The 27,172-nt window shown below is 36.9% G+C and overlaps 1 protein-coding gene across 2 annotated transcripts in view; it reads right to left on the minus strand.

Annotated features, from left to right (window-relative positions):
• ADAM10 (ADAM metallopeptidase domain 10) overlaps positions 1-27,172 on the minus strand; it is a 58,235-nt gene that overhangs the window by 20,190 nt on the left and 10,873 nt on the right. For both annotated transcript variants that reach the window (XM_064517440.1, XM_064517439.1), the window contains exons 2-4: positions 26,019-26,169; positions 8,677-8,795; positions 6,508-6,666 (exon numbers count right to left, since the gene is read on the minus strand). In XM_064517440.1, coding sequence (XP_064373510.1) covers positions 6,508-6,666; positions 8,677-8,779 — 262 coding nt within the window. In that variant the 5' untranslated portion in view covers positions 8,780-8,795; positions 26,019-26,169. The remainder of the gene's footprint in view (positions 1-6,507; positions 6,667-8,676; positions 8,796-26,018; positions 26,170-27,172) is intronic.

Genomic DNA, 27,172 nt, shown 5'->3' on the forward strand with positions numbered 1-27,172 from the left:
AATATTTTACTCCAATTGTAAACTTCTTAGTGGAAAAGAACTACATTAACATAGATGCTTCTTGGCAAAGACAGTTTCAGCCTGAAAGAGTAAGTGAAATCTTTGTTCATTCACAATTATTCATGATCTCAGTAGCAAATTAATTTTACCTATTGGAAAGATCCAAGTACAATATCATATTTCAAAGTGTCTCTTAAGTCTGAATTTTAGAGAAGCTACTCTAACATACAACATGGCTATGATATAGGCTGCTTTTTCTTCGGTCAACTTTATGCCTATTTTCTTGTGATTAATGTTTGACAAATGAGATTATTAGGAAAATCTTGTTGTTGTATGGAAGGTAATTTGATGGGATTCTAATAAGGATTCTTGTTTAAATTCAAAGAAAAAAGCTCCAGGGAAGGGTAACTACAGTGAATGCCCAATAATCAGTATTTTGATTAATTCCAGACTTGTGAAAAAACTGCCATTGTTTGTTTTGTTTTTGTGTCTTTTTTTTTTTTTTTTTTTACTATTTTACTACTTATTATTTTACTTGTAGTGTTTTACACAAATGTTCATGAATTAGTTATTAGAACATTGTAAGTTTATTTAATAGTTTGCTGTATTTTCGTTGTCCACATTTCAGTTTCTAAATAAACAAACATCACACTAAAATACACCTACCTAAACATCTTCAACATGGAAATACTGCAATTTTCATGGCCATCTCGCCATAAGGCTTCAGATGTGAAAAAAACGTGATCACTTTTTTGATTTAGCTTTCCCACGGCTGTAACAAATTCCATGTTGTTCTGTCAGGCATTGCAATAGCAGCCATCTCTCTCACTGATGGTTTACTACTTGGTCAACTATGAACACAGAGTTAACCAGTTCCCCCCAGTTTCTGAGGCAAAAAAGGGAAAGGCAAGGAAGGGAACAAATTCACACATTTCCAAAGCAAGAAAGCAGAATAAATAATAAAACAGGTAGATTAGAGTCATTTTTGACCTGCTGTCTCATAACACCCCCGGTATGGCTAGCCCCAGCGCAGCCCCAAAAGAATGAAGAGTGTGTGTGGGGGGGGAATGCTACCTGGTCCCTCCATCACTTCAATTAACAATTTAGTGGAACACCAGCTTTACTATAATCAGGATGAAGCAAAAAGCACAGCTCGCCCACTGTTGAAATTTTCTGCACTTTTTGGAGTCCTAGTTACTACCACCTAGACTGGAGTTACTCAAAGGCAAGGATCACAGCCATACAACTCTTCCCTTTTCCACTCCCATCGCCTTTTCTTCTCCAACCATAGTCACCAATAGACTTCACTGCATCTGACTTAACTGTAAGTCTCATCACCCTCTACCTGATTTCACACCAGTCAACACTTCTCTCTGCTCCATCAGGGTGGCGGAAGCAGTGAGCAACGCTGCCTCAACATCAGGACACCTCATCTACACGCAACCACTGTAACTTTAGGGCAAGTCCTGCCGGCGGTGACTGCATGGACCTGCAGAAATCATTTGGAAACACGATCGCCCAGCATATTTTGCGCTAACACAATGCCGTTTTCTGTTATCGCCCACTTCTGTTCACACTGCCTAGCATTACGACAACCGACAGAACAGCACTAGAGAGAAATGCTCGCAGCATGTTACCCGACACAGTAAGCAGTCTTTCCTCTGTATCTCGTTTCCCAAAGAGGTTAGGAAATCTCCTAATACTTTTTTAATTTTGACCACCTGCAAATATTTCCCACTTCAAAAAACAATAGTCTGGCAAGAAACTAACACTTTAAAGGCATGACAGTTAAGATTATACACGTATTGAACATGAAGCAGTCTGCCAAGTTTTGCATGTGATGGGAAAACAAACGCCCAAGGACAGATTTGAATCTTCCCTGCTAAAAATAGGAGTCAGGTAATAATGGACAGTACAGTTTGGGACCATCTCTACTTTACAGAGAGCGGCACACAAAGCTTTCTTTTGATAAATGCTGGACTACTCCCAAACTGTGAGGCACTGCCCCCTGTTCAACTTCCAAGACTTGTTATTCCCACCATCCCCTGCAGCAGTTTCATCTGTGAAGCAAGACAGAAATTACACGGTGTCAGATGACTTTGAACCAGGCAATGTTGACGGACGTCACAGAAGTTCGATCTGTGCTCTCGTGATGCTTTTAAGTGCTCCGAGGGGCATAGCCTTCTGCTGCTTCTTTAGGATGAAGCTTATCCCTACCACAGCCCTACAGACTGATGAGGAGAAAACACATGCCTTTACTATCAAAATGATTGCTTCCAGTGAATACCAAATGCAGGAAAAAAAGACAAAAGAAGAAAGCCCACTTTCCACTTGAGACTAGAGTCTGCAAAAGAAGAGTTTAATTCTAAGATCAATTCTCTAACTACAGAAAATCCTCAGGCAGAACAAATACTTTTAATTTTTTTTCTCCCTTGTTGTCAATAGTTTTCCTTATTTTTCCACTTTCCATTTTTGTACATCCTGGCACAATCTTATAAAAAAACCCTTGTTACTTCATACTTGTCAGTACTGTAATCAATTAAGCAACTAGGTCAACTACTTGATGCATACTGGATTTAGGCACCTGGGCAAAGGATAGGACATCAAATTTCCATTGCAAATGATGAGAATTCAGTGCTTCAGTAGCAATCTGCCCACTTCTACCAGAAATAGTGTCAGAGCAAGATTCAAATTTAAGCAGGTAGAATGAAGATAAACCTGTAAAAAGCGTTTTTTTTCCCCACTAAAAAAAGACCACGGTCAGTCACACTGTGCTGTCATGACAGCAGCCAAGTAGACTTTCATTATGAAATTGGCAACCACAATATGAAATAAGTTCTCACTAACAGTTTGCAATGGTTGGTCCATTCAGCCGATAGCACTTAGCAAAAGTAGAAAATCCTTTACTTCTGTTCTTAGTTGTACAGTTCCTCCACGATCACAAAGACAATTAGGGAAAATGAAAGTGATCATTTAAGTTCTGAACAGGATTTTCCTGTCTATTGTTGATTTAAGGAAAATGCAAACAATTTTGTATTTCATAATCTAAATTCAGGGATACATTTGAAGAATATATGACTTAAATGGATTAAACAGAGTTCCAGTGATAACCTGACCCTTAAAGCAAAAGCTTCCAAAATAAATCTATTAATGAAAATAGCAGTTTGCATCTTACTAGCACTAAATTATAAAACAGTTCCATCAGGAGCAGTTAGGAATCCAAAATCATTCATGCTATGTTTTAAAGTCATGAATAGAAGGCTGCCTTCCACGGGTCACCACATCCACTGTAACAGACAAAAGCTGCCTTATAAACTTGACAATATAATCCCCATTTACAAAAAAACCTTTTGTTTAACTACTGAATAAGACCTCATTGAGATGCTAATCATATGTTGCATTGTGATTTCTGAAAGGCACTAAAAAGCATATTGTTTCAAAAGGCTGAAACATGGGTGACCAAAAAACATCCCAAATTAAAGCAAAGACTTCTCCTCCTCCACAATCTCTCCTGAATTAGCAATGCAAGCATTTTTTGTTGCTCTTCTCCCATTTAAAATAATAGTTCAGTTTGCTTCTATTTTACGTGAGTTAGCTTTAGATTAAACAAATAACAAAGAGCAGATTTTTAGGTTTGTCTGTTTTTATTTTCAAAGCTACTGTAAAGCCTAGGGTTTTTTTGTTTTTTTAAACTGTAGTTTAATATAAAAATAGCATGCACAAAAGAAAAAGTGTAGTCTCAAAAGCACAATTCAGAAAATGATAGAAGCAGTTGTGTATTTAAGATATTTTAGACCACAGAAATCCTAGAGGCATCTAGGATGCCAATGAAAAGAAATCAAACTGTACAGGCAGAATGTAGTCACCTCAGTCCCTGCATCAACACAAGCGGCACGTTTTCAAACGGTGCTGCTTAAAATTAGCTTCAGGAGGGGCAATTTTCCACCATGCTGAGCAAGCAGCAATATTCACTCACTTGGTGATTTGGAAGCCCTACTTTCTGTTGCTTAACAGTAAATATGGCTCTTAGGAATAGATTTAGACAATCCTCCCTGAAACTCTGATCTTGTTTCTAACCAATAGATTTGATGCCCAAGATTAAAGAGGAAAAACAGTGTAAGATAGCATAAGATAATTCCATCATCTGAGTAAGTAATTAGAAAACATTCTGCTCCCATTCACTTTAATAAGATGTTAACATGAACCAAATTCACTATTAGCTTTTGCTCAAGTCATCCATTAACTCCTCTGACAAAGATCACTTCTACAACACGACTTTCATAAAATCAAACATTCGTTCCTTTAAGGTACAGTTCTATTTCTTTCATTAGTTGATAGCAGTGAAGAGAGTGTCAAATTCAGCATATCTGCACACTCAGTCATTTCCAATTCACTTTTCAGTCGCCCACTATTTACAGCAGAAGCAGCTGGGATATCAGACAATCTTCCTGGCCTTGCCCTCGGGGCACTCGGCAAGTCACCTTGCTGCCTTATGTCCCTTTACCTTCCTCTTCCTGTTTCTACAACACCTTCTGTAAAGCAGATGGAGATTTATTTACAGAAGTGCTATGTAAGTGGCAGCCTTATATGCCCACTAACAAGCAGTGAATTCAGCTGTTCCTTGAGACCTATGAAACAGCAAAAGAATTAAGTAGCTTATTTATAGAAATGCTGTTATCAAGAAGACCCACATATCTCACGCTTCCACTCCAGGTTCCGTAATTCTGTATTAGTTATCCCCACTCTTCCCCTATTACAGCAGCAAACCCCATAATACTCTAAAAACAGCTGGCAAGGCAAACTGCCTTCTCAGATTTTCGCCCAGAAAGTTTTGTTTGACTGAAAATTAAATGTAGGATGCAACTTCTCCACAAGAGCCAAAAGCAGTATACGTAATGCTACCCTATGAAGCTATTTCACTCTCAGATGTGGGTCTTGTGGGCAGCAGGAAGATACACATTTAGTCAGTCAGAAAACTAATGTAGATCACAACAAACATAAAATTCAGTAGATTGCAGTCATTCACAAGCTCTTCAAAATTATGCCACTTCTGTATATTTGATTTTGATAAGTCATCATATTTACGGAAGGGAGTAACAGAAAGGGCAAGCCCACCTTGTGGTTCACAGAAATTTTAACATACTTGAAAACAGCACGCATACAGCCATTGCGCATAAAATACGGCTGTATTCCAGAAGCTTTATTCAATTAGAAAAATAGACAGAAGTTGCTGAGCTTTTAGCAGCGAAAGATCATTTCTTTTCATTTGCACTCACACAGGAGCAGTAACCAGAAAGAGTATAATCCAAAAACCCTGCATTTTTCACTGGTTTACTGAGCAAAGAAAATGATGAAACAAGACAAAACCACAACCACAGCTATCTATCTTCCTATTTTTTGATACTCCTTTTCACAGTATAGTTTCAAATACAACATACTTAGAAGCAATTTATTCATATATCATCATGATAGCAGTTCAAGTGATCTCTAGAGTGCTCTAACCCAAGACTTTTCATCCAACTGCATGAGACTGCAAGTTCAAGTTGTCTAGGATTAGCACAAGTTCAAGTTGTCTAGGATTAGCACAACGGCCTGACAGAACAAGTTTTAAATGAAGTTAAACTGATTTTTAAACAAGACTAAAATCCTGCTCAAAGTTAGTTTTCAACACACAAGTTGCTAGCTTTAATAATCAAAATGTAGTCTTAAAGTGGCTCTCTGCCAACATCTACTTGGAAGGGCTGAGACTTGGAATCACAATCTTACACTTAACCTCAAAAATACTGCACTAAAGTTACTGAAGCACCAAATAAAACTGTAATTTGTTACAGCTGAAGACTGATCTTACACAAAAAGGCAGCTGGAGTGCAGGCAAATTCTGACACATCAGTTCTGGAAAGGTAGAAGCCTGTCATGATACTTCCTCATCCTTCTGGGCATTTCACCTCCAAAGCTAGACTTCCTGGGATTACACTTTTCAACTTCAAGTAGTATTCCCCGTACATTTCCATCAGCTAAAACTCCCATCAGAACTGTGTAATACAAGGAACCACTGCATCTTCTAAATATCTGTTTGAAGGAATATGGGATCTAAAAAATGTAGGGGAAGCTTCTGTTTTCCACAAATACCTTTATCCTTCACTAGACGTAGGTAAACACGTACTGACTTGAATTTTAATTATCCTATATTTTTCAGATCACAAGAGCAGTCATTACACAACATTTTAAGAAAGCATTTTCAAAGGCAACAGGTATCCACTGAGCAGAAAATATACCACTTATACACTAACCTGACTGCCAAAGATTTAAATGGCAGAATAAAAAAAACCACACTCAAGTATGCCATACATCTCTTTCACACCATAACTATGTATGAATCACTTCAGGACAACATGATTCACACTGTCATATGCAAGCTGAAGTTTCATTTGATGTTTACAAATGACTTAGTTTTTGACATTTAATAAAAAAATTATTTCATCTGTAGCACAAAATGGAAATACTCACTGATATCGTCTTCATGATAAATGACAGAATGAAATGGTAGAGTTTTGTCCTTAATATATCTTTCTGCTGGCTCAATATAAAAGGTCCCACTGCGAGTTTGGATGAATCCTTCAAATCTTCCATCAATAACAGATCCATGACTAAGACTTCCCTGCTCACCTATTAAGGAAAAATGCACATTAATTTTTTTTTAATACCTTTCAGTCCTGTGTAAATTTCAAGCATACACACACAAAAAACAACCCAATTGTAAATCAGCAAGACTGATGCATGAGACTCACATAATTATCCTGATTGTGTGGCAGTTCCTAACAGCTAAAAACTACATGAATTATACAACGGTAAGACTCTTGATCATCTTAACAAGCATTAAGACGATTTTGCAGAACATTTATATTTGAGTTTTTAAGACTAAGAATATTCAATAAGACATGCAGTTGCCCCAAAATCATAGTTGCTAAGTTCAATAGATTCCTAAGACTTCAATGCAAATCAGACGCATAAATGGCATGTTGAAAAAGCATATAATGAAGAATTCAACTCCACATTTTAAAACTGTCGCATATATAGTATGTAATTTTATAACTAAAATGTTGCCTTATGCATCTGCTCATACAATTGTAAAAAAAAAAAAAAAAAATTCAGTGTGTATATTGAATTTTAAAAGCTTCCTGAAGAAAAAATTCCCCGACATTCAAGACACCCCGACATTTTTTCTTCAAATGTAAGTCTGTTAAAATTGTAGCTAGGTTTATATGTGGGAAGAAGTGAATATATATTCAAAACATTCATAATCTGGAAGAGTACAATTCTCAAAGCTTAGTCATTAGCAGCTACAACATGCAGCATCCCCAAAAAGCCTTTTCCATAAAAGAACCAAAGATTACCAAAAGAAATGTTTATACTCAAACCTCCACTGAGGATAGTTCAAAATCAGACAATGTGAAATTATCAGAGTTGTACTCATTTTTATCATTACCAGCATTAATTTATAATTAATAGTTACCAAGAATTATATAAAGCTCATAAACAGTACTGAAATATGGAAGAGGTATCTTGAAAATATGCCAGTCAGCATACATGTCTTTACAGACTCCACTCAGATACACGAACAGGCTTTGTAGAGAGCTCTAATTTTAAGATATTCCTAACTGATCCCAGATTTACTTCAGATTGTATTCTGCTAGAACATGCATTAATATCCTGAAGTTAAAGGTAGACCATATATCTTTGGGAATTTCAGAGTATTTGGAAGAAAGACTCTTGGTCTGAATGAAAATCATCAAGAACCAAAACCAAAACACAGTTTCTTTACTGGAATCTCTTATTTTGGTCATGATCTTCATGACAAGCACAAAGTTGAGTTGAATAAGAAAGATAAAAGAGGGATTTAAAAGAAAATTTAGAGCAAGTCCAGTGACTAGTTTCATGTGGAACTTTCGATCCCATCCCTCATTAATAAAGAAACAACCATAAGGTTTTATGAAATGATTTCAAAGAATCACACCCTCAAAAGCCCTCTGACCTACATAAACCAGCAGATAAATTGATCTTAGATGTATATGAAGTGCTAAGCTTACATACTTCTTTCAAAAGTTAAAAACAGTCACTGCAAGACTACAGGACATTACTAACAGTGATCTTCAAGAAGCAGTTAGACTTCTTTCAGACCCTAGACAGACTACAGAGATGGGGACAGAGAGAAATTCTTAATCTTCCTCCCCTTTTCATCTTTTTTAACCCCATAATTCTTCTTCCTTTTTAAACAGTTTTATATTTTGCTTTTAATGAAATCAGGTATATTACTCTTAATGATTGTAGTGCTACAGTCCTTCAATTCCTTTAAACTAAAAACAGTGCATGGATTTTTTTTTTTTAAATATAGACAGTTTTTTTTTTTTTAATACAGACTTCTGTATAGAGTATGCTCATGAACAGAGTTGAACTTCAAGTTCTATGGTTATATAAAAATTATTAGGTAAAATACTCATTCATGAACTAACTCTTATTTGAGGATAAGAACAGAAAGAATTTAAATGCACTTAGAGGCATTATTAAAATTTAATGTGAAGATAACCTAATCATATGGATTTACATTTTCTGCCTATATTGTTTAAAAATGCCTGCTTAAAATGACCGTGCTTTAACCCATTCTAGTGTCGTACTTACCATAAATGTGTCCAGAGTAAATATGGGAGGTATCATAATCAATTACTTTGTTTGATGTTTCTACTTTAAAATCATCACTAAAAAGGGATGTATCTCTCTTCATTCGAAGATTGAAGTGTCTAAAGTGGAAAAAAAACAAAAAAAATAAGAGATGGTCAACTGACTGAGTTTCAACTACAAAAGCACCAAATAAAGTACTTCTAACCAACATTTTAGTGCAAATGATTTGCAGGCCCTGTAAAATTTATCTACAGAAAATGTCTATACTGTGCAATTAACAATAGCCTAAAAGATTTCCTTAAACAAGATTATATAGATGCTTTTAATACAAGTAGCTAAATTTACAAGATTTAAGCCAAAAGACATGATTAGACTTAAATTCATAAATTGAAAATGCTAACTTAAAATATTACATTATTTTAAAAATATTACGTCATTCCCATCTCTCCATAAGATACAGATGGAACTTAAGGAAAAAAAAAACCACCGTATCAGTGAGACAGCCCTGTGAAGCAGAAGAGATTAGAACAACTATCAGCTTATTTTACCTTCATTTTCTATATTTAAATACAATGTAAGTGAATGTGGTTCATCTCAAACTTAAAAAATAAGATGGACAACACTTCCAATAAACAAAACACTTATCAAACTGGCAGAGTAAATATGTAAATATGTCTAACTATGTAAATAACTGCCTAATCTGTTCAAGTGACTAATTTTTGACACAAATACTACTACTAATCTTTGTACGAAATACACATTTTATATATCATATACACATTTTATATATCTTACCTATACTACATACATGCAAAAATGGAAGTTTAGTACAGTCAAGTCAAGCAATAGGTTTTACTAAAAAAAGAAGTGTTTTAAAAATGCCTGACATTATTTCGTACCTGTGAGAACCATTAACTTCAAAATTTCATTTGCTATCGTCTTAAATTCTGTATAAACACTTCGCTCAAATACAGAATTCAAAGTTGTTGAAACTTTAGTCATTCCAGTTTTCCTCTCACATTTCTCCCATGTTGTCCTCTTTCTGCACAACCATGAAAGTAAGGGAATGCTGCAGTTACATCACCAGTTTGCTACTTAAAAAGAAGCTCTACCACTTGTTTGACTTTCCCCTACTCAGAGCTTTCATCAAACAAAATATGATGAACTTCACAGTATATACAGTATTATTAACATTTATGGTGGAGCTGACTTTTTACAGTGAAAACTGGTGTCCATTTGTGCCAACAGAAAAAATAAACGATTAAAGGCCACAGTGTCAAGTCAATGAAATCCGATTACTTTCCAGTATAACTGAAGCATATATAAAATATATCTTCAGTCTTTGCTTGCAGATTACATAGTGTAACACAACTGCAGTTATAAATATTTTGAAACAACTGTATCTTAAAACACAAAATTCAAGATCAAAGAAAAGAACATGCCTGTACCTGAAACAGGATCAGGGCTTTAGTGACCCACGTTGACTACTCTGTAATGAAAATGTTATTCCACCATCAAAGTACCTTTATTACTGTTGGCACAGTGCTAACGAAGCTTCAAAATGATAAGCACTCTCAGCTGGTGGTGCCGTAAATATTTGGAGGTACCTACTAAAAGGCTATGAGATTCTCAGATGTGGCAACAAGTAGAGGGGGAAGGTTAGTTTTTAGCAATTCCCCATGATTCTCGGCCTTACAGCCCAGCCAGCCAGTACTTGTATTATATAACATCCATATAGGAGCTATAACAGGGCAGATTCTCCTGTAAAATGAAGAAACAATTCGCTACAGATAGTCTTTTGAATATTACTGTGGCTCAAGAACCCACACCAGCAACAGGTTAAGAATTATCTGCACCCAGACAGAAAGCTGCATTTTACAACAAATATCTACTATTTATTATATCAAGCAGCAGCAAAAATAAAAGTTGTTCTCCTCCTAAGTTAGTCTCTTAGTCAGTTCTATAAAACGATCTTCTGGTAACACTAAGAGAGACTCATCACAATAAGGAAACAACACGAACAAGCATCCCAGGAAAATATTCTAGGATAGAATGCTGCAAGATTTTGCAATGCATATTTATAGACAAAACAAGAATTTAAACTGTCTTATATGGCTCTTCTGGGCAAAAGTTATCAATGAAGAGGCAGAAAAGAAGAATTAATATCAGCCTGACAACCAAACTGAACAAAGAACTTAATTCCCTAGTGCTTTAGGTTCTTCTCCCTTCAGTTGCAATACACTGCTCAGTGTGTTAAAAAGATTTGAACTCCATTCTAGCTTGAGCTTCTCCTGTGACCGAGTTCTTCAAAGTTACTCGGGATGGCTCAGAACCTCTTCAAGTACATCTGGCTTGAAGTTAGATGGCAACTGATCCTGGTCTGCTCAACTAGGAAAATCTGCAACACCCAATGACTGCTGTGATACATTTAAAGGTTTAGCACAGCTCCTCTCAACAAGGAATTTTGTTAGCTCTCCCCAAGGTCGTGTCATCCTTTGCATGTTACAGCATGCTGAGAACACACCTGAAAAATGCCATGCTCCTTACTTTCTGCTGTCACGCTCTCTCAAGGAAGTCCTCTGCTCCAGAGGTCAAAGCCTACAGCCTTGATACAGGCCACGCCAAAACCCGAGACATTACTGCCAAATACATCAAGGGCATGATATAATCATGTATTCTGCACAGGTTAAAAAGAAGAAAATAGCGTGGCACCCAGCGGTGTCTTATAAGTTAAGAAAGAAGGTGACATCCAGGAAAAAGGAATGTATCTGGGCAAGCAGCAAAGCAAAGTACAGAGGATACAAACGTAAACGGTCTGCAAAATGAGCAAGTCCCTCATCAACTGTGTCGTAAATAAGCTCTTCCTTCAGCTACTAAACCAAGTAGATTTAGTACTACGCATTCAGCTTCCAGCACGTTTTGTTTGTAAATGACACTTCACTGCACAACAAAAACAAACCTGTAACAAGTTTCAAAGACACAAACCCTGAACTAAAAGGAGCTTGACAGTGTTTTAGGAATGGATTTAACTGGATGATGAAGTGTCAGGGGCAGTGACGTAGCGAAATATCAAATTATCTGCATTTAGAATAATTAAGTCAGTATGTTTTTCATTATGATTCACCTACACTGTACACCAGCAAGCAACTGTAGTATTTTAAACAGGTTGATAAACCTGCTGCATGGACATTTAAGCCATATCTCAGTACCAGTTAAACTGATAATCCACATACAGACAGATGCAATTATCATGCACACTGCAGCAATTAGGTTTTGTAAAAACTGGTTTAAATAAAAATTTCTGCCTGTTCATTGACCCCAAGATTCCTATCTTCTAGGAATACTGTAGAATAGCTCTGCTCCCTTCTCTAGTATCTGTTGAAGACATCTATAATTCTGTCTCTGAACTGATGCATCTGCTAATCTCAGCAAGAACATCTATTATGGTACTTAAAAGTGACTTCTCAGGAAAAAATTAACTCAATTTATATAGCTTTTCTCTATCAGAAATGCAAAGTTGTTACCCTAAATTAGATTTTTCTGGTTGTATTGATGTACATTTCAAATAAAACGATAGAAGAATTGTTATTTCTAACACTCAACTGCTTAAAACTACCTAGAAATTGCTGAAAAATACAAGTCAATGCAAGACTCCCATATGCTAACTCCCACATATGCAAGTGCAGTAGCACTATGGGGACTCCATTACAGAGCGGCGAGTCACTTCCAAGTTTGGCCTGAACACAAAGCAGGTGGATAACAGGCCTCAGGCCCTAACTGCCAAGTCGCCTAGGGCCTCCTCCTCCCCAGCAAGCGGAACAGCACCTGGTGCGGCGCTCCCAGCCTGCTGCTGCCCACGAGCGCCTGGCCGCGCCCGGGGCAGCCCGGCCCGGACGGCTGCAGCAGCCGGGCTTCCGAGGGGGCGTGGGAGCGGGAGCAGCCGGGGGAGCTGTGAACGGTGCCTCCTTTTGGCTGGGGTACCCTTCCCACCCACCATCACCCTGTCGCTTCAGTGCAGGCCACTAGTTTCAAAATAAAACTTTATACAGATCACGTAACTTCTAAGAAGGCTCTGTTCCTCCCCCCTCTTTTTCCTCTCCTCTCATCTTACTTTTCCCATTGGTGCACAACCAAAACTACAAATTCTAACCTAAATGTTAATTCAGTTATGCTGTTAATTATCCATATATTAATTAAATTAGCCGTGTGTAGGATTAGTGAACTATTTCAAATACAGAATAATGCAGATGTGTTTTACATTGACTACTCTTTCACCATTAGTTTAACTAAATTAGGAAGTCTATTAGATAACCTGATCCTCTGAGAGCTATTTTTAAACAGGTCTTTTCTCAGTCATTTAAACATGCATTATAGTAACAGGATTATCTGTCTGGACTGTTGACCCTTTTATAATACTGAAAAATGAGGTGAGAAATCTTCCTTTAATTCTCCCCCACCCAAAAGGGACAAGGCAGGAAAGAAAAGCAAAAAAAGTCTCTAGCCATTACTTCCAACTATTAACCATTTTAAGTAATCACCAAGTTTTAAACAATGGTAATCATGAAACCCCATGTATTACATAAAAGCTACAGTAGGAAAACAAAGTCCCAGTTTTTATGGCTATGCAGAAGCACATTAATGTGCTACTTGTAAGCATCAATGCAAGCAGCTGAACTGAAGCAGGATGCCAGCTTATATTTGAGGAGACTCCAAACTGTAAAAACTGCATCCAACAAATGCAAGGCTGGCAGGGACCCCCAAAAAATCCAGTCCATCACCCTTTACAGAGACAGGATCAAGAATAAATGCTTGCACCAACTACAGTATGTACTTATTTTCTCAGTAAGAAATTTCTGAAGACCCTCATGAAATCCATTTCAGTATTTCAAACAGAAGTTTTCCTAACACTTACTCTAAATCTCCTCAGAGCTAATATTTCTTCCTCTTTCTTGAAGGGAAGACACACTATTCTCTATCCTTCTCTAAATGATAATGGAAGATAATGTATCTCACAGTCTTCTTTCCTGGCTTAAATCCCGTAACTTCATGATTTCCTCTGAGGAAAGGAGGCTCCAGAGGACAACAACAAATTTCCCTACATCATTCCTGAATATGGTTTCTAAATCTAGCCACAGTAAACACAAGGCTTCAGATAAAGCTTTTTAGCAATCACCATTTCTAGAGCCTGCAGAGAGTTCTGTGCCAGCACCTGTATCAGTGCAGACTGAGCTAATTCCTCACCTAGTAACGCACCGGACAGAAGTTCAGTATTTCCAGAAAATAACACTGAGGTATTTTAATTTCATATTTACTATCTTAGGATAACACATTTCCCAGGATAACTGGTGTCTAGAATAAAACTAAATCATTTAAGACTGAGTTCTGACCTTGCTCAGTTGTTGCTGCTTCAGTGTTCAATGTATCAGATAACTCGCACAATAACAGGGCATTACTTGGTTACTACTGGATTGCTTGTTTGGTTGAAGCCAGAATTTTTGGTAAAAATGTTGATATTGTTACATAATCTGCTTTGATTAAAAAAAAAATCTACATTTTCCCATGTCTTATTGATTAAGGGTAGTACCTTAAAGACTATCAAGAACTAGATTTTGATTTCACCTTACTTTACTTCAAATTCTGCAACAGAGTAAGTCAGTGATAACTGAAGAAAAAACAGATTATACCTCCATGTTTACTCAAAAACCAGTAGCTTCCCATAGGAGCCTCAGAATATTCATTTTCCTACTGTACACAGAGCATGCAGTTTAAAAAAAAGCTATGGCTACATACTGATAGCACTTAGTACAAAGACTATGAACATGTACATGTGAGAATTAACACTTAATATATTATTCTGTTTCTCTTTCATATGAGTTACTTCCTAAGATCAATGATTTTGCCATGATGAAACATTCCATATTTTAGGACAGTGACAGCAAGCCAGCAGACTGTTTTCCAAAACTGGCAAAAAGCTACTCTCAGTGGTATGTGAACAGGGTACTTAGCGCTTTCCCCCCTCTTTCAAACTGCTGGCAGTAACCAGCGGAAAGCTGAGCAGGCAGCATCACCCGGGGACCAGGGCAGACTGCACAGCACGAACACAGTCCCTTCAGGTTCATAGTCTTTTCTTTTTGGAAAGAGCCAGAACCACGGCACGGAGCAATTGTGCTTCCCATGCTTCTCACAAGCCAGAATCTAGGTGATACTCTGCTTGAGGTGTGAGTATTTCTTCCCTACTTTTCCTAGTTAAGAAGTCAAAGTCCCTCTCATCTCTCTTAGGAAGAGAGGGGGGGTCTATTGCTGGAAAATGAGCCTTTTTTTCTGCCTGCCTCCATGCGAGACATTCACAAAACCTAAACTCCATTTGCACAGACTGTCAGACTCATTCCAACCCTTAGCTATATTAACCAAAAGACAACTTAACAACTGACTGGTGGGTGTAAACCTATTCATAGGCTAAGTCTACAGCATCTTCACACTTGGGGACACTATTATTTTTACACTGTTTTGGCTTACTGTTAAACCCACAAAACATACTCTGTTGTCATTTAACAGCTGACAATTCCCATGGTCCTGCTAGCAACTCTATTAAAAAAACCCCTTATCTTTGAAACAGCAGGTGATAGGGTCTCCAGGTTTATCATTGTTTTTATTAAAGATCTAGATACAGTTAGAGGGTCTCATCCTCTAGTATTTATTTAAAAATCAATCTCTGCAGCCTTACAACACTTGGCAAACCCAGCCAGAACGCTTGCAGCTAATGTCCTCTTTTCCATTAACATCTCTAGGGTGGCATTTGTGACTGTTCAGAGATTTCTTTCCCCGACCTTCGAAAGTTAAACTTGCTAAGCTTGTTATTCTAGAAGAACATAAGTGAGCAGGCAGCCCTCATCCTTAGCAATTTGCCATTGATTATCCATATACATAGCTGCAAACACTTAAGCTAGCTCAGATAACAGAAAGCAGCTAAGCAGGATGACAAGCAGCTACACCTTGGCTAGTTTATACTCTGACAAAGTAGGTCAAGTACCTTTGTCTTAAACAGTATAGCATACAGATTTTAAAAGCAGATTAGTGTTTACCCAGGGTTGATATATATATATATATATATATATATTTTCATTCCAGCAAAATTTTTTGGTTTGGGAAATTACACACCATTTTTGTTTCACTTGGTTTCCTGTTTATCCAAAATAACCTTCCTACCTGCATTTATAAAAGGTTTGAGTATTGGCATGCAGTGCCATGTTCTAACATAATTCAAAACCAGGATATTAGAAAAGAGAAAATGGGTAAAGAGGTAATGAAATAAAACCACAAGCCATCACAAAGTTGCTACATGAATCCAGACAAAACAAGATTTAGGAAGAAGAGAAAACACTGGCTGATGGTATGAATAAATATGAAGTCCACTTTAATATTTTCACTCAAGTCTATTGCATTTGATTTTAAGAATATGACTTTTCAAGAACATGGCTACATCTACTAAAGTTTGTAAGCCAAAGAATAAAGTTCTAAAGCATTAATACAACGTACAATGGTACGGGTAGGAATCCCTGTGCCTCAGCTGGGCAGTCTTACCCTGATGCCATTATACCAGCTGTTTTCTAGACAAACTTTGGAGTGAAACACTAAATGCTTTTTCCCCCCGAGGGCTCAATATATTCTAAGTTACTCTAGTTAAATCTCTTGCATTTTATGGATTTAACCCACAGATCAATCCTCTCAAGTATTTTTCAACATTAATTTCATACAGAGAAGATAAATGAAGCCAAAATTGAGAAAGAACTCATGTCCCTGGCTCCCAGCTCTCCGCAAGATAAAAACATTTGACTTAAACGCACCAGCATGGAACAGCTTAGGTTTTTTCAGTGAAACAGGTTTAAAACTGAGGGTTGATTCATGGGTTAAGTCTCTTGTCTGGCATTGAACGGCAAGTTATTTTTTCAAGATACATATTTTAAAAGAAAGTACAATAGATAGAGGATTATGGAAGAATGGCCACAAAGCACACAATGGGAATAACTTTTTTTTTTTTTTTTTTTTTTTTTAAATTCAAGACAGCCTAGAATTCATTATAGTAAGAGAACCTTGGGAAAAAATCACATTCTATCTTAAGTCTCACAGAAGCCACTCAGTCAATCCTATTTAATGATCACTAAAACAGTCCTAAAATGACCACTAATGTTTTGAGAGGTTCATCTACTTAGTAGGGAGTTTAAGTGCATAAAGACACACAACAAATTTTCAGACTAAACCAGTAACTGCGCATGTTTTATGTTACCAGATTCACAGAATGTAGAAAACAAAGCCTTTTCGTAAAGCAGGTCTAAGCTATATGTACAATTACAAAAGTACTTCAAAATAAGTTAAATACTGTAAAAAGAACATTTATTGTTTAATAGAAACAGAAAGCCACAATATAAAGCCCACTTCAACACCAGGGTATCCAGCTTAGTTACTTCAGTCCATCTCGGACAGCATGGCAGTATGGCCAGCATGTCACCTTTGAAATTCAGCATATCAGGTATGATTTCCGTGTGCCTAGCCTCTTTTGTTTTCATACCTACTCAAATAGAGTCAACAATTATTTGATTTAAACAAGCATTTAACAGCTCTGAAGAATGACAGCAATAAAAAGGATTACAATTACTGTAAAACCAAGAATTAAAAAAAAGTAAAAAAACCCCACACTTTAAGAACTCTGAAATGTTCTAGACCTCTCTTGCCATTCATGACTGTACCAGAAAGCTCAGCTGACATAAGTGATAGCTATTTGAAAAAATTACAGAAAAGATACCTGTACAGAAAATCAATGAAAGCAATACTGAAGTCAATCAGCATACGATGCCTTACAAATCTCCATTACCAAATGGTACACCAAACATAGTTCAAGACCAAATGCCGCACATTTTCACAATATGCGAGGTCTCATTGTTATAAAAGTTCTCCAGCCTTGCATATGGAAAGTAGCTTTTCAATTATAAATTGAATTATTCAGAGTTGGACTATCATTAATGTTTCTGCTGAAGATTACTTTCCCGGCTGCTAAAATTGGTCTACTGCAACTGAGCTGCAAACATAGCTATTGCTTAAAATTTTGAACTGCAGTTAAAAAAAAATAAAGAAAAAAGCTACTGCTAGGGAAAATCTTAACTTGAATGTCATTACTAGAGCTGCTGAAAGGGAGACAGAAAGTGGGAGAGACCTCTTGCTTTTGTACAGCATAGAAAGACAGCAAAGCCTTTTTTTTTTCCCCATCAGCTACAGAAAAAGCTGCGCAGACATCAGGATCTTCTGGCAAGTATCTTTTCTGCCTCTCCTCCACTCTCTCCCCTCCCTCCTGATGCTAGGTATAGGAGTAAAGTCAGTATTCCCCATAAAAAGCTTCTTTGGGGATATCTTGGCGTATACCAAAACATTCCAACTAGGTCAGACCTCTAGATCACAGATGCAGGATGTCTGCTACATCACTGATGAACGAGAACTGTCATCACAATGAAACGGATTAGCGTCATTAAGATTCTTCCCTAAGATAACTCTAAATTGTTAGCGAGAGTTAATGAAGTCTCGTACTTCTGTAAATTCAAAAAAATAACATTTAGACTGCGTAACTTAGAGGATATCCGCGTCTTCAACAAATACTAAATAGTGAAGATGTCATTCAAAATCTTCATCATAGTTGCATTAGAATTTAAAAGAACTTAAATTATGAATTGTTCTGCGTCAAGGTCACCCAGTTCTCAAAGAAGTTGAGATAGTTAATTAATATTTTAAGATTAATTTGAATCTTAGTCAAAGGCATGCAGATAAGTGCAATACTGAGGGGTCATGAGTGGGACCAAAGCCAAGTCACTTACTAATTCTCGAATGCCAAATTTGGGATGAAAATACTGCTCTTTTGAACAGACTTTTGCACTACTATCAAAACCCTCTCCTTTAGCATCATTAAGTGAAAAAAGGCTTTTTGGTGAATACAAAATAATGATGACAGCATTCTAAAATGAGTATTTTGGAATTCTAAATGTGTATGTTCTCAACTCAAATCTTACCCAGGGTTTTAGTGATTCCCTGTAATGCCATCCAAGTGAGTCAGGTTTCACAGCATGAAATATCATTACAGTGAGGCAAACGACAAAAAACAGTTTGAAACAGACTAGATCTTTTACCGGACACAAGACATACTAAAAAGGAGTAGACTATTTAAGCACCAGTTATTTACTGGACTTTAGCAGACCAGTCAGCATTTTGAGCTGGGTGATAATTAAAGCATTTTTAGCCAGCAGCTGAATGGCTGGTCACTTTACAATGTATTACAGCTTTACACAGTATTTGACTAATAACAAAGACATCACAGAAAGTTTGCTTATTACCCTACTACAAGAAAAAAAGGTTACATACAGTAACACCAGTGAGACTGCTGGAATTTTTTCCAGCTGCTTGCTGATAGAAAAGCTACTCTCATCCCTTTGGTATATCAGGCAGAACAACCTCAAGTGAAATCCTACCTTACAGGATCTTCCTGGCTCTTCACACCCAGTGAGTGACACTTCTGAAAGCACCAATAGGCACTTTAGCTGTCAAGTTATTCAACAAAATGACTGAATCTTGGGGCTTGATGGACTTGGCACATTAGGCAAATTATTAGTTTTTTCTCTAGAAGAGCATAAAGACAATGGCTCCTTTCCCTCCCTCCCCATACAAACCAAAGAAGGATGGGGTAAAAAGCTGTTTCTAAACTTTTTTCTCCTAATAACTGCTGTAGTTGTAAAGTTATATAGCAGAGCTGGGCTTGTTCTTTCTGGAATACACAGGTGTGTCCATCCGTGCAGTGAAGAACAGCAGCAAGCGGGAATGTTCTAGTGAATAGCAAAACAAAAGGAGAATGCCTAGTGGTCTCCAGAGATCCTGAATGACGGACCTGGAATTTTTCCCATATGTCTTGTAGTAATAAGTAGAAGTGTGAGAAAAATAAGAAACAGAAAGACCAACTTTTAAAAGTAGATTCTAGGAAACTCCCAATGAAAACAACTATTTGCTACAGGAACTTCCAACTGCAGGTGCTCCTGCAGAGCAACATCTCTAACTCCAGTTTGGACCTAGCAGATCAGCTGGGTCTTGGCATGACCATCACACCAAACAAGCCTAGAAAAGAAGTCCTGAAGCATGGTGAGTCAGAAAGGCTAAGGCAACATATGACTGAAAGTTGTTAAGCTAGAACACGATGTGAGCTGTACCACTCTTACCACTTTTTTTCCTTGAGATTATTACATTTGTATATGTACCCAGGGATTGCTGGTACTCTACCATAGCTGAAAATATCTATTATGGATTGCTAAATTTTCCTTGTCAGCTTTTTATGTTATGAGAGCACTTTTATCCAAAAATTAAAGACTCTTGTAGAACACCAACACAAGACACCCAGACTCTACAAAGCATCAGCATCACTGATTTTCTGTGCAGTGGGAGCAAAATTTGTGTTTCATAATTAATTAGAAAATATTCAAGGTTCTAACAATCATATTGTGGACTTCAACAAACATTTATGCAGAGTGAAATCAGATATGATGGTCAGGTTCATATTGGAGCACAGCTGAAGAAAGTAACTTTGAGTCCATATGAACTGTGTAAGGTGGCAAAGGCTGAAGAACAGGTTATTTCAGTTGCATTGATTGACATAACTGTAACATTTACACAATTTAATCCCATATTGAGCTTGTTTAAGAGTTTGAATACTCTGGGCTAAAAAAATGTGTGTTTAGCTGTCATGATTTGTAAGCCCAAAGAAAACATGCAGAAGGATTTTCATTAGTCAAGCCCATATTTTTCAAGCATCTCTGGTTTTACAGAAACAGCAGGGTAATATTAAGCAAGTGAATGATTTAAAATATTCACTAGCACAACCATAAGAAAGATATTTTTACTTCTACAGCTTACAAAGAAGTAATGCTGCACGTATATTGCAAGCACTTCCAATAGCAGCTCTCCTATTAAGGCCACACATCCCAACAGCAGCAAAGCTTGAACTTAAGGAGAAACTTAATTTTTTTTTAAAATAAAATTCTAGGTAAAAAAAAACTTAGCAAAATGGTAGTTAAATTGAAAAATATCTGAAAGAAGTTCTCATTGTATCTTCAATTTAGTAATCAGCAGGTGTTATCATGTCTTCCTTCAAGTACCATTTGAAAAAAATTCATTTGTTCGCTCAAAACGCGTAGGAAGCTTTCCCAAGTGAGAGTCATCAATTTTTACATAATCCAGGAGAAAGTAGAAGTGGGTGTGGATGGATGATTAGAGAGACAAATTAGAAAAAAATTAGAAAGTGTAAGTTATTGGAAATGCATTAAGTAAAAAGTTGACTGGCAGTACAGTTAAACACCACACACATGTAGTTCCTTTATTCTTCTGAATGCACCAGGATCTGAAAAATTCACATCTTTATTAGGTAAAAGGTATAGCTCAGAGACTACTATGTGTCAGGCAAGTTTTTCAATATGAAGTTACTATTAATTGAAGTATCCAGTGTATTTCTGACATTCTGTGGTTGACAACTCAGTTTAAGATGATCTGCAATTAATATATTGCTAATGTCTGTACTGAAAAAAGTGAAGAAAACAACTTTCAAACTTCTCTGGATGGAAAAGTTTTTGCTCAGTAAGCAAACAAATACAAGTGCATGTTTTGCAGCTTAGTAAGCTGAAATTGGATATAAAATACAATGTTAACTTTCAGTGATATTCCAACTTCATTGTTAAAACTACTGACATTACTTTGACATGCAAAGGGAAGTTATACCCTATTATATTTCTTCACTGCTTCTCAACCTGGTGCCAAAGGGTGTTGCTTTTCTATGAAATATTGGATCCCTACAGGCATTTTGTTTAAAGGCCAATTTATACCAGGAACTTAGTAGGTTAATATTAACACCAACTTTGTGTGAACCTTCCCTTTGCTCAAAGGGCATCTTAAAATTACCCACAGTAAAACATTTCATACATAAACTGGCATGCAGAAGAGCTATGACACATAACCAGATTTTTTTAACTTCCTATTTTTTTCCCAGTTTCACACACTTTAGAAATAAGCAAATTTTGCAACACTGGTAAAGTTACAATGTCAACTCATCTAAACTGATTATAGTTTACCATTCAAGAGATTTAATGGGTGTCCATATGTTACCTCAGCGATCTTAACTGCCCTTTTAAGCAAGTATTTTAGCATTGAATAGCAGTTGGGTTATTGTAATTCAAACATTAAAGCTGCCATACAAGTTGTATTTTAGATTACCCAGCCTGAGTTTACAGCAAAATTTTTGAAACGTTTCCATTCTTAACAGTATACTGCGTAGAATTCAACTTTCTGACGAAGGTTCAATAAAGCAAGGTTTCTACAATATGGTCTGTTAGACATCTATTTGTAGAACTATTTATTTAGTCTGGTGTGAAAAAAGTAGTTGGATTTTTTTTTTTTTAATTCCCTCATTATCTATTTGATAATATTAAACTGTTACTTAGCCCATGGTTACACAGTAACTTTAACTTGCTGTAAGTATGTGAAATTTCAATTCTGCCTTTTCTTTTTTGAAAGAGTACTAAGTACAATTCTCAAAGCCAGTCTACTGAAAAAAGCAGATGCAATTTGTATAATCTGATTTATAAAATAGTTTTAGCTACCAGCATATTCAGTAAATTTTCTGCAAAGCAATGCTCTAAGTTTAATGAGTACTAAACCAACATTTGTCAGCATGGCCACTGAAAAAAAGCAGTACTGCATCTTTCCTTTCACTACATCTGCTTGTTTTTGCACCCTTTCTTCTGACAGTAAATTTGCTCACATAAGGGCTTGAATCAGGAACTGATCTAGCTGAAAAATAACCAGCCAAATCATTTTCCCAGTTTGACTGACCCTATGACCCACAAGTATTTCTTCTGGCCCAAATGTCAAGGCCAAGCTTATAAAGTTTAAACTGATGCCTGAGACAGAGCATAAGAACTGTTATGGCCCAGCTAGCTCCATTTGCTATTTTCAGCAGTGGCCTGTAGTAAATACTAGAGAGCAAAGGACAAGCTGTCCTGTGCACATAAGAATCACTTCATCAGAAGCCCATTCAAAACAAAAGATTAGAGTTTAAGTACCAGTATAAGTAGTATCTGTTTAGTATCTTCATTAAAGTAAGGAGATGCAGGTTGGACAGCATTATCAGAGTTCACATCCTCCAGGCTGCACTCCAGCATAAAAACTCAGAGAGTGAAGATTTATCATACAAATACTTTGCCCTGAGGTCTCAAAATTCCTCTGGCTGTGTGCCAATAAACCACCACACCTGGACAAAGCCTTAATGAACCATTTGGTATAAGGCCATTCAAAAAATCAGGGTCAAACATGCAGGAGCTCAAACCTCATGCTGACTGAATGACTAAATTTTACTGCCTGTATATAAATAAAACACTTTAAGAGCCCATGGGCTAAATCTAAATGATCTGAACTATTTTGCAATAACTTTGCTTTTTTACATTGGTACAAACTAACTAGAATATTTGATAGAAGGATTTTAATGTTAAATTCATTTTCAGTGATGAAATACATCAATCTTAAATAATTACTCAATATATCCTAGCTGCAACTACAAAAAGGCAATCCCGTTCATGCAATTTTTTAAACTGCTGTTACACACTTTCTTCAAAGCTACTCAGTAGACTGAGTAAAGTTAAACACAATCCACTTTATCCTTCCTAATTCATATTTAAAGAGAATTTAAAATATTTTGTAAGAACACATTCAGACTGATGAACAGGAATCTGAGGACTAAATGCTGATCTTGCCAACTACTCTCTCTTTGGCAGGAAGTATTAGATATTTCACAGGAAACTGCTAAAATCCTAGATTATGGACTGATTTGCCCTAATAAGTTTCCAATCAGCCTCCTCAGTTAACGGAGGAGTTATGCCCCAGTGCATATGGATTTAGCATCGATTCCACATGAAAAGAAACACCAACACTTTCCTTCACTGCGTATCAGTAGCTGTTCTCAATCTTTATAAACCTGTTTGACTATGGCCTGTTGTCATTTATAAGATCCACAAAGTAAGATATATAGAGAAATCCTTTTGAAACCTCATTATCATAGATACTATCAACATTTTTATATAATGAGGATTTGCTACCACAGATCCAATGAAGATCTGACCACCTTATTAACACCAGCTGTTTACATTTAATTATTTGTGCATTCAACTCCCATAAGAAATGGTAAATAACACCACTGATTTACACTGATCAACTAAATACCAGAGTTATTAAAACTTTGAGATTTTATACCACCACAACATGCTAATCAGGGATAGAAGGCACAAGCTAAGCTAAGACCTGCATTTCACAGAAAAGGATTGTGAGATTTTAACTGACCACAAGATGAATCTGTTTAAGCAGAGTGAAATGACTGAAAGAATGGTCTCCATCTCCCCCCGTTACCCCTCCACACTTTCAAATCATGCTGATCTTTTTTTGCCAAGTAACTTTCAGCTGGATCAGTTCCCAGAACCTGTTCCTTGCGTGGCTGCAAGACCACTGGTGACAGGGCAAAGGTGACAGTGGGAACGTGGTCAGGCCTGCTCCTCTTTGCAACAGTCCACACTGATAAGCCAAAACTAACCATCAGCCTGCAATTTAAGAGTTGTAGCATTAGATTGAAACGGAACTTCACTGTATTGTAATCTTCATGAAGATTTGTTTCCAAGTGGAGAGGTTTACAATACAAGAAATCTGTGAAATATGCTACTCTGCAATCTTCTTGTTTACCAGAACAATGTAACAGCAAAGGCTAAAGTTTGCTGTGAAGCTAAGGCAGAGATAGCAACAATGGAAGACTCTCCTCTAAACAACATTCCCTGGTCCCTTGTTTTTGTTTTGTTTACAAAGGGATAAACCAGAAAAAAATCTCATTAACACCGAACACCTAAGCCTGCTATTCCCTAGCTAAAGCACATATACAAGAGGCAGACACTCTTTCCTTTCTTTCCTGAGAGGAAGGGACATGTCATCATAACATGAAACAAATGTGTTTTTAAGGACAGGACCTCAAATGTAGGATTCAGGTTGCAGTTCTATAGCAGCCAACCCTGAACATGCCCCCCTCACTAAAACCCCAATCAACCAAAACCCCATCCTACTGCTGAACCTGCCCCTTCCCCTCCAGCTCCAGCACGTATTTGATTACATATCGAGCAATTTCAAACTGCTAAGCCAGTAAAAAAACTAACACATCAAAACAAAAATTGAGCAGTTACCTATACAACCGTAATGCTAGCCCTTTGGGAGCACGCACTGAAATTCTGTCATTACACCATACACTTCCAGCAGCAACCTTTTGTTCCCTGAAAAAATTACAGGCTGGCACCGAAGCAGAATGCTTACTTATAAAGCAAGATCCCAAACACAGATTCAGAAAACCTGGTTTTACCCTTGCTTTGTCAGATTTCTACCTGACACCAATCCTTCATGCTAAAGTTTGTAGACATGTTTAGTACTTATTCTAGTTCTAGTTACTTAAATTTTAAGTGAAATCATTAGAAAAGCAAGGGCATTACATATTCCTAAAAATATTAAGGCAGTGGTGCTGCAAAGCAGACAGCCACTGAAGAAACAAAGATACAGACACAAGTACTTTAACTTTCTCTTCCTCCTCAATGGTATAAAAAGACAGGAAAAAAATCTCTATTCATAGTTTAGACTTTCTAAGTAAAATTTAAAAGTTACACATTAATGAATTGCTCACGTGGAATATCTAGTTTTTGTACTTGATCTTACAGTCATATGTTAAATGCAAGGCTAAGCAAATCTTGTGACACAGCAGTTAGCAATTATTTATAACAGGGAAAACCTAAATTCTACAACAGCACAGAAAACAAATGACATTTCACTACACATGAAACAAAACACTTTTTGGCCACTTTTGTAGTTTCAAATCCAATTTGGAATAGTACATTTCTTCAATTAAGACTGCCCAGGCAAAATTTGGCATAATTTTTGGCAAAGAGATATGTCAAAGCTGCATTATAAACTCAACTTCCATTCTGTTCCCAGTATGACTCCATTGTTTAAGCTTCAAAGTGTGTTAACACTCACCAGAGGTATGAATGAGTGAGTGATTGCTACCAACAATTTCACATTTACCCTGGACATTATAGCAAACACTCTGTAGAAACTGTAAAATGTGTTTTAGCATATTCTACCTAACATCAGTCAGTTGACTGTAGTTCACCAATTACATTCATCATATAATTAAAAAGCATATATGAATAAGAAACAGTCAAAACAAATACCTTTAAAAAAATACCACTAACCTTCCATGAGCATGAAAATCTAGGCGCAAGAACTGATCTTCATGCAATACCGCTCTTTTGGCACGCTGGTGTTTTTGGTGTAACAAATCCACATCATAAGACAATCCTTCATAATGTCTAATGTATTTATTTAAAGGATTTCCATACTGGCCTGAAAAGAGAGAGAGAAAAAAAAGCAAGTTTAAGCACGTTTCAGAAGTCATTACAGTCACACCTACACTAGTATGTATTGCAGATCTGTGGAGCAAGACAGTTGAAGACGAGAACTCGACTTCAGACTCATTCTGCTCTAGTCCGATGAATCGAAATGCACACTTGCAGCTGCACGGCGTTAGCTGGACCTTGGAGTGCATCTTCCACTTTCATGTCAGTCAAAGGGAGAATAATTTACTCACTCCAAAACCACTCTGTGATGCAAACTACATTGGTGTAAATGGGGATACTTAAGACATGTTTCAAACACGCTCTCCTGATGCAAACATGAGAAGTGCAACAGCTTAGCATCTTTCTTCTGATTCCTGAGAGGAACCACACTTCCCTTTTCACTCTGCATTCACAGCACTGAAATATCTACTACTATCACTAAGCCTTTCGAGGCTTATGTTCCACGTGCCAAATAGCCAGAAAAATTAAGAACAAAACTCAACATCTAGCAGTACAGATATTCTGCTGCATTAACTTCCAAACCTCTCTCCAAAAAAAGTTTCTATCACATGGAAAAGTTAAAGGCATCTCCAAAGATCTAAATTCAGTTCAGTCTATTTTGGATACTCCTTGTAATACAGTATTTCTGACTCACATTAAGAGTGCATGACAGAAAATGGGAAAAAATTTTGTCCTTGTGCCCTGATGGAAGAAGGCATATACAGAACTGACCAGAGGCAATGGCAGTTAGGAGCTCTACACGGATTTAAAATATGTATAGAGGACCACAGTATCAGCCTTATATTTCCGCTAGACATTATGCATTTTGCTTTAACAGAGTATTTTTGACTCCAAGGTTAGCACTTTTAGGTCAATAAGATAGAAAACTTGTGCTGTCCAGACACCTGCCAGATGTACTACTGAGATGTAAGTTTGCCTACCAGAACAGGCCAACAGGCTAGTAAGAACTGAAACCAGAAGGAAGTTAATAGAGTATAATTTTCCTCCAG

This window comes from Dromaius novaehollandiae, chromosome 10 (assembly GCF_036370855.1).
Source record: "Dromaius novaehollandiae isolate bDroNov1 chromosome 10, bDroNov1.hap1, whole genome shotgun sequence".
NCBI classification, from domain to species: Eukaryota; Metazoa; Chordata; class Aves; order Casuariiformes; family Dromaiidae; genus Dromaius; species Dromaius novaehollandiae.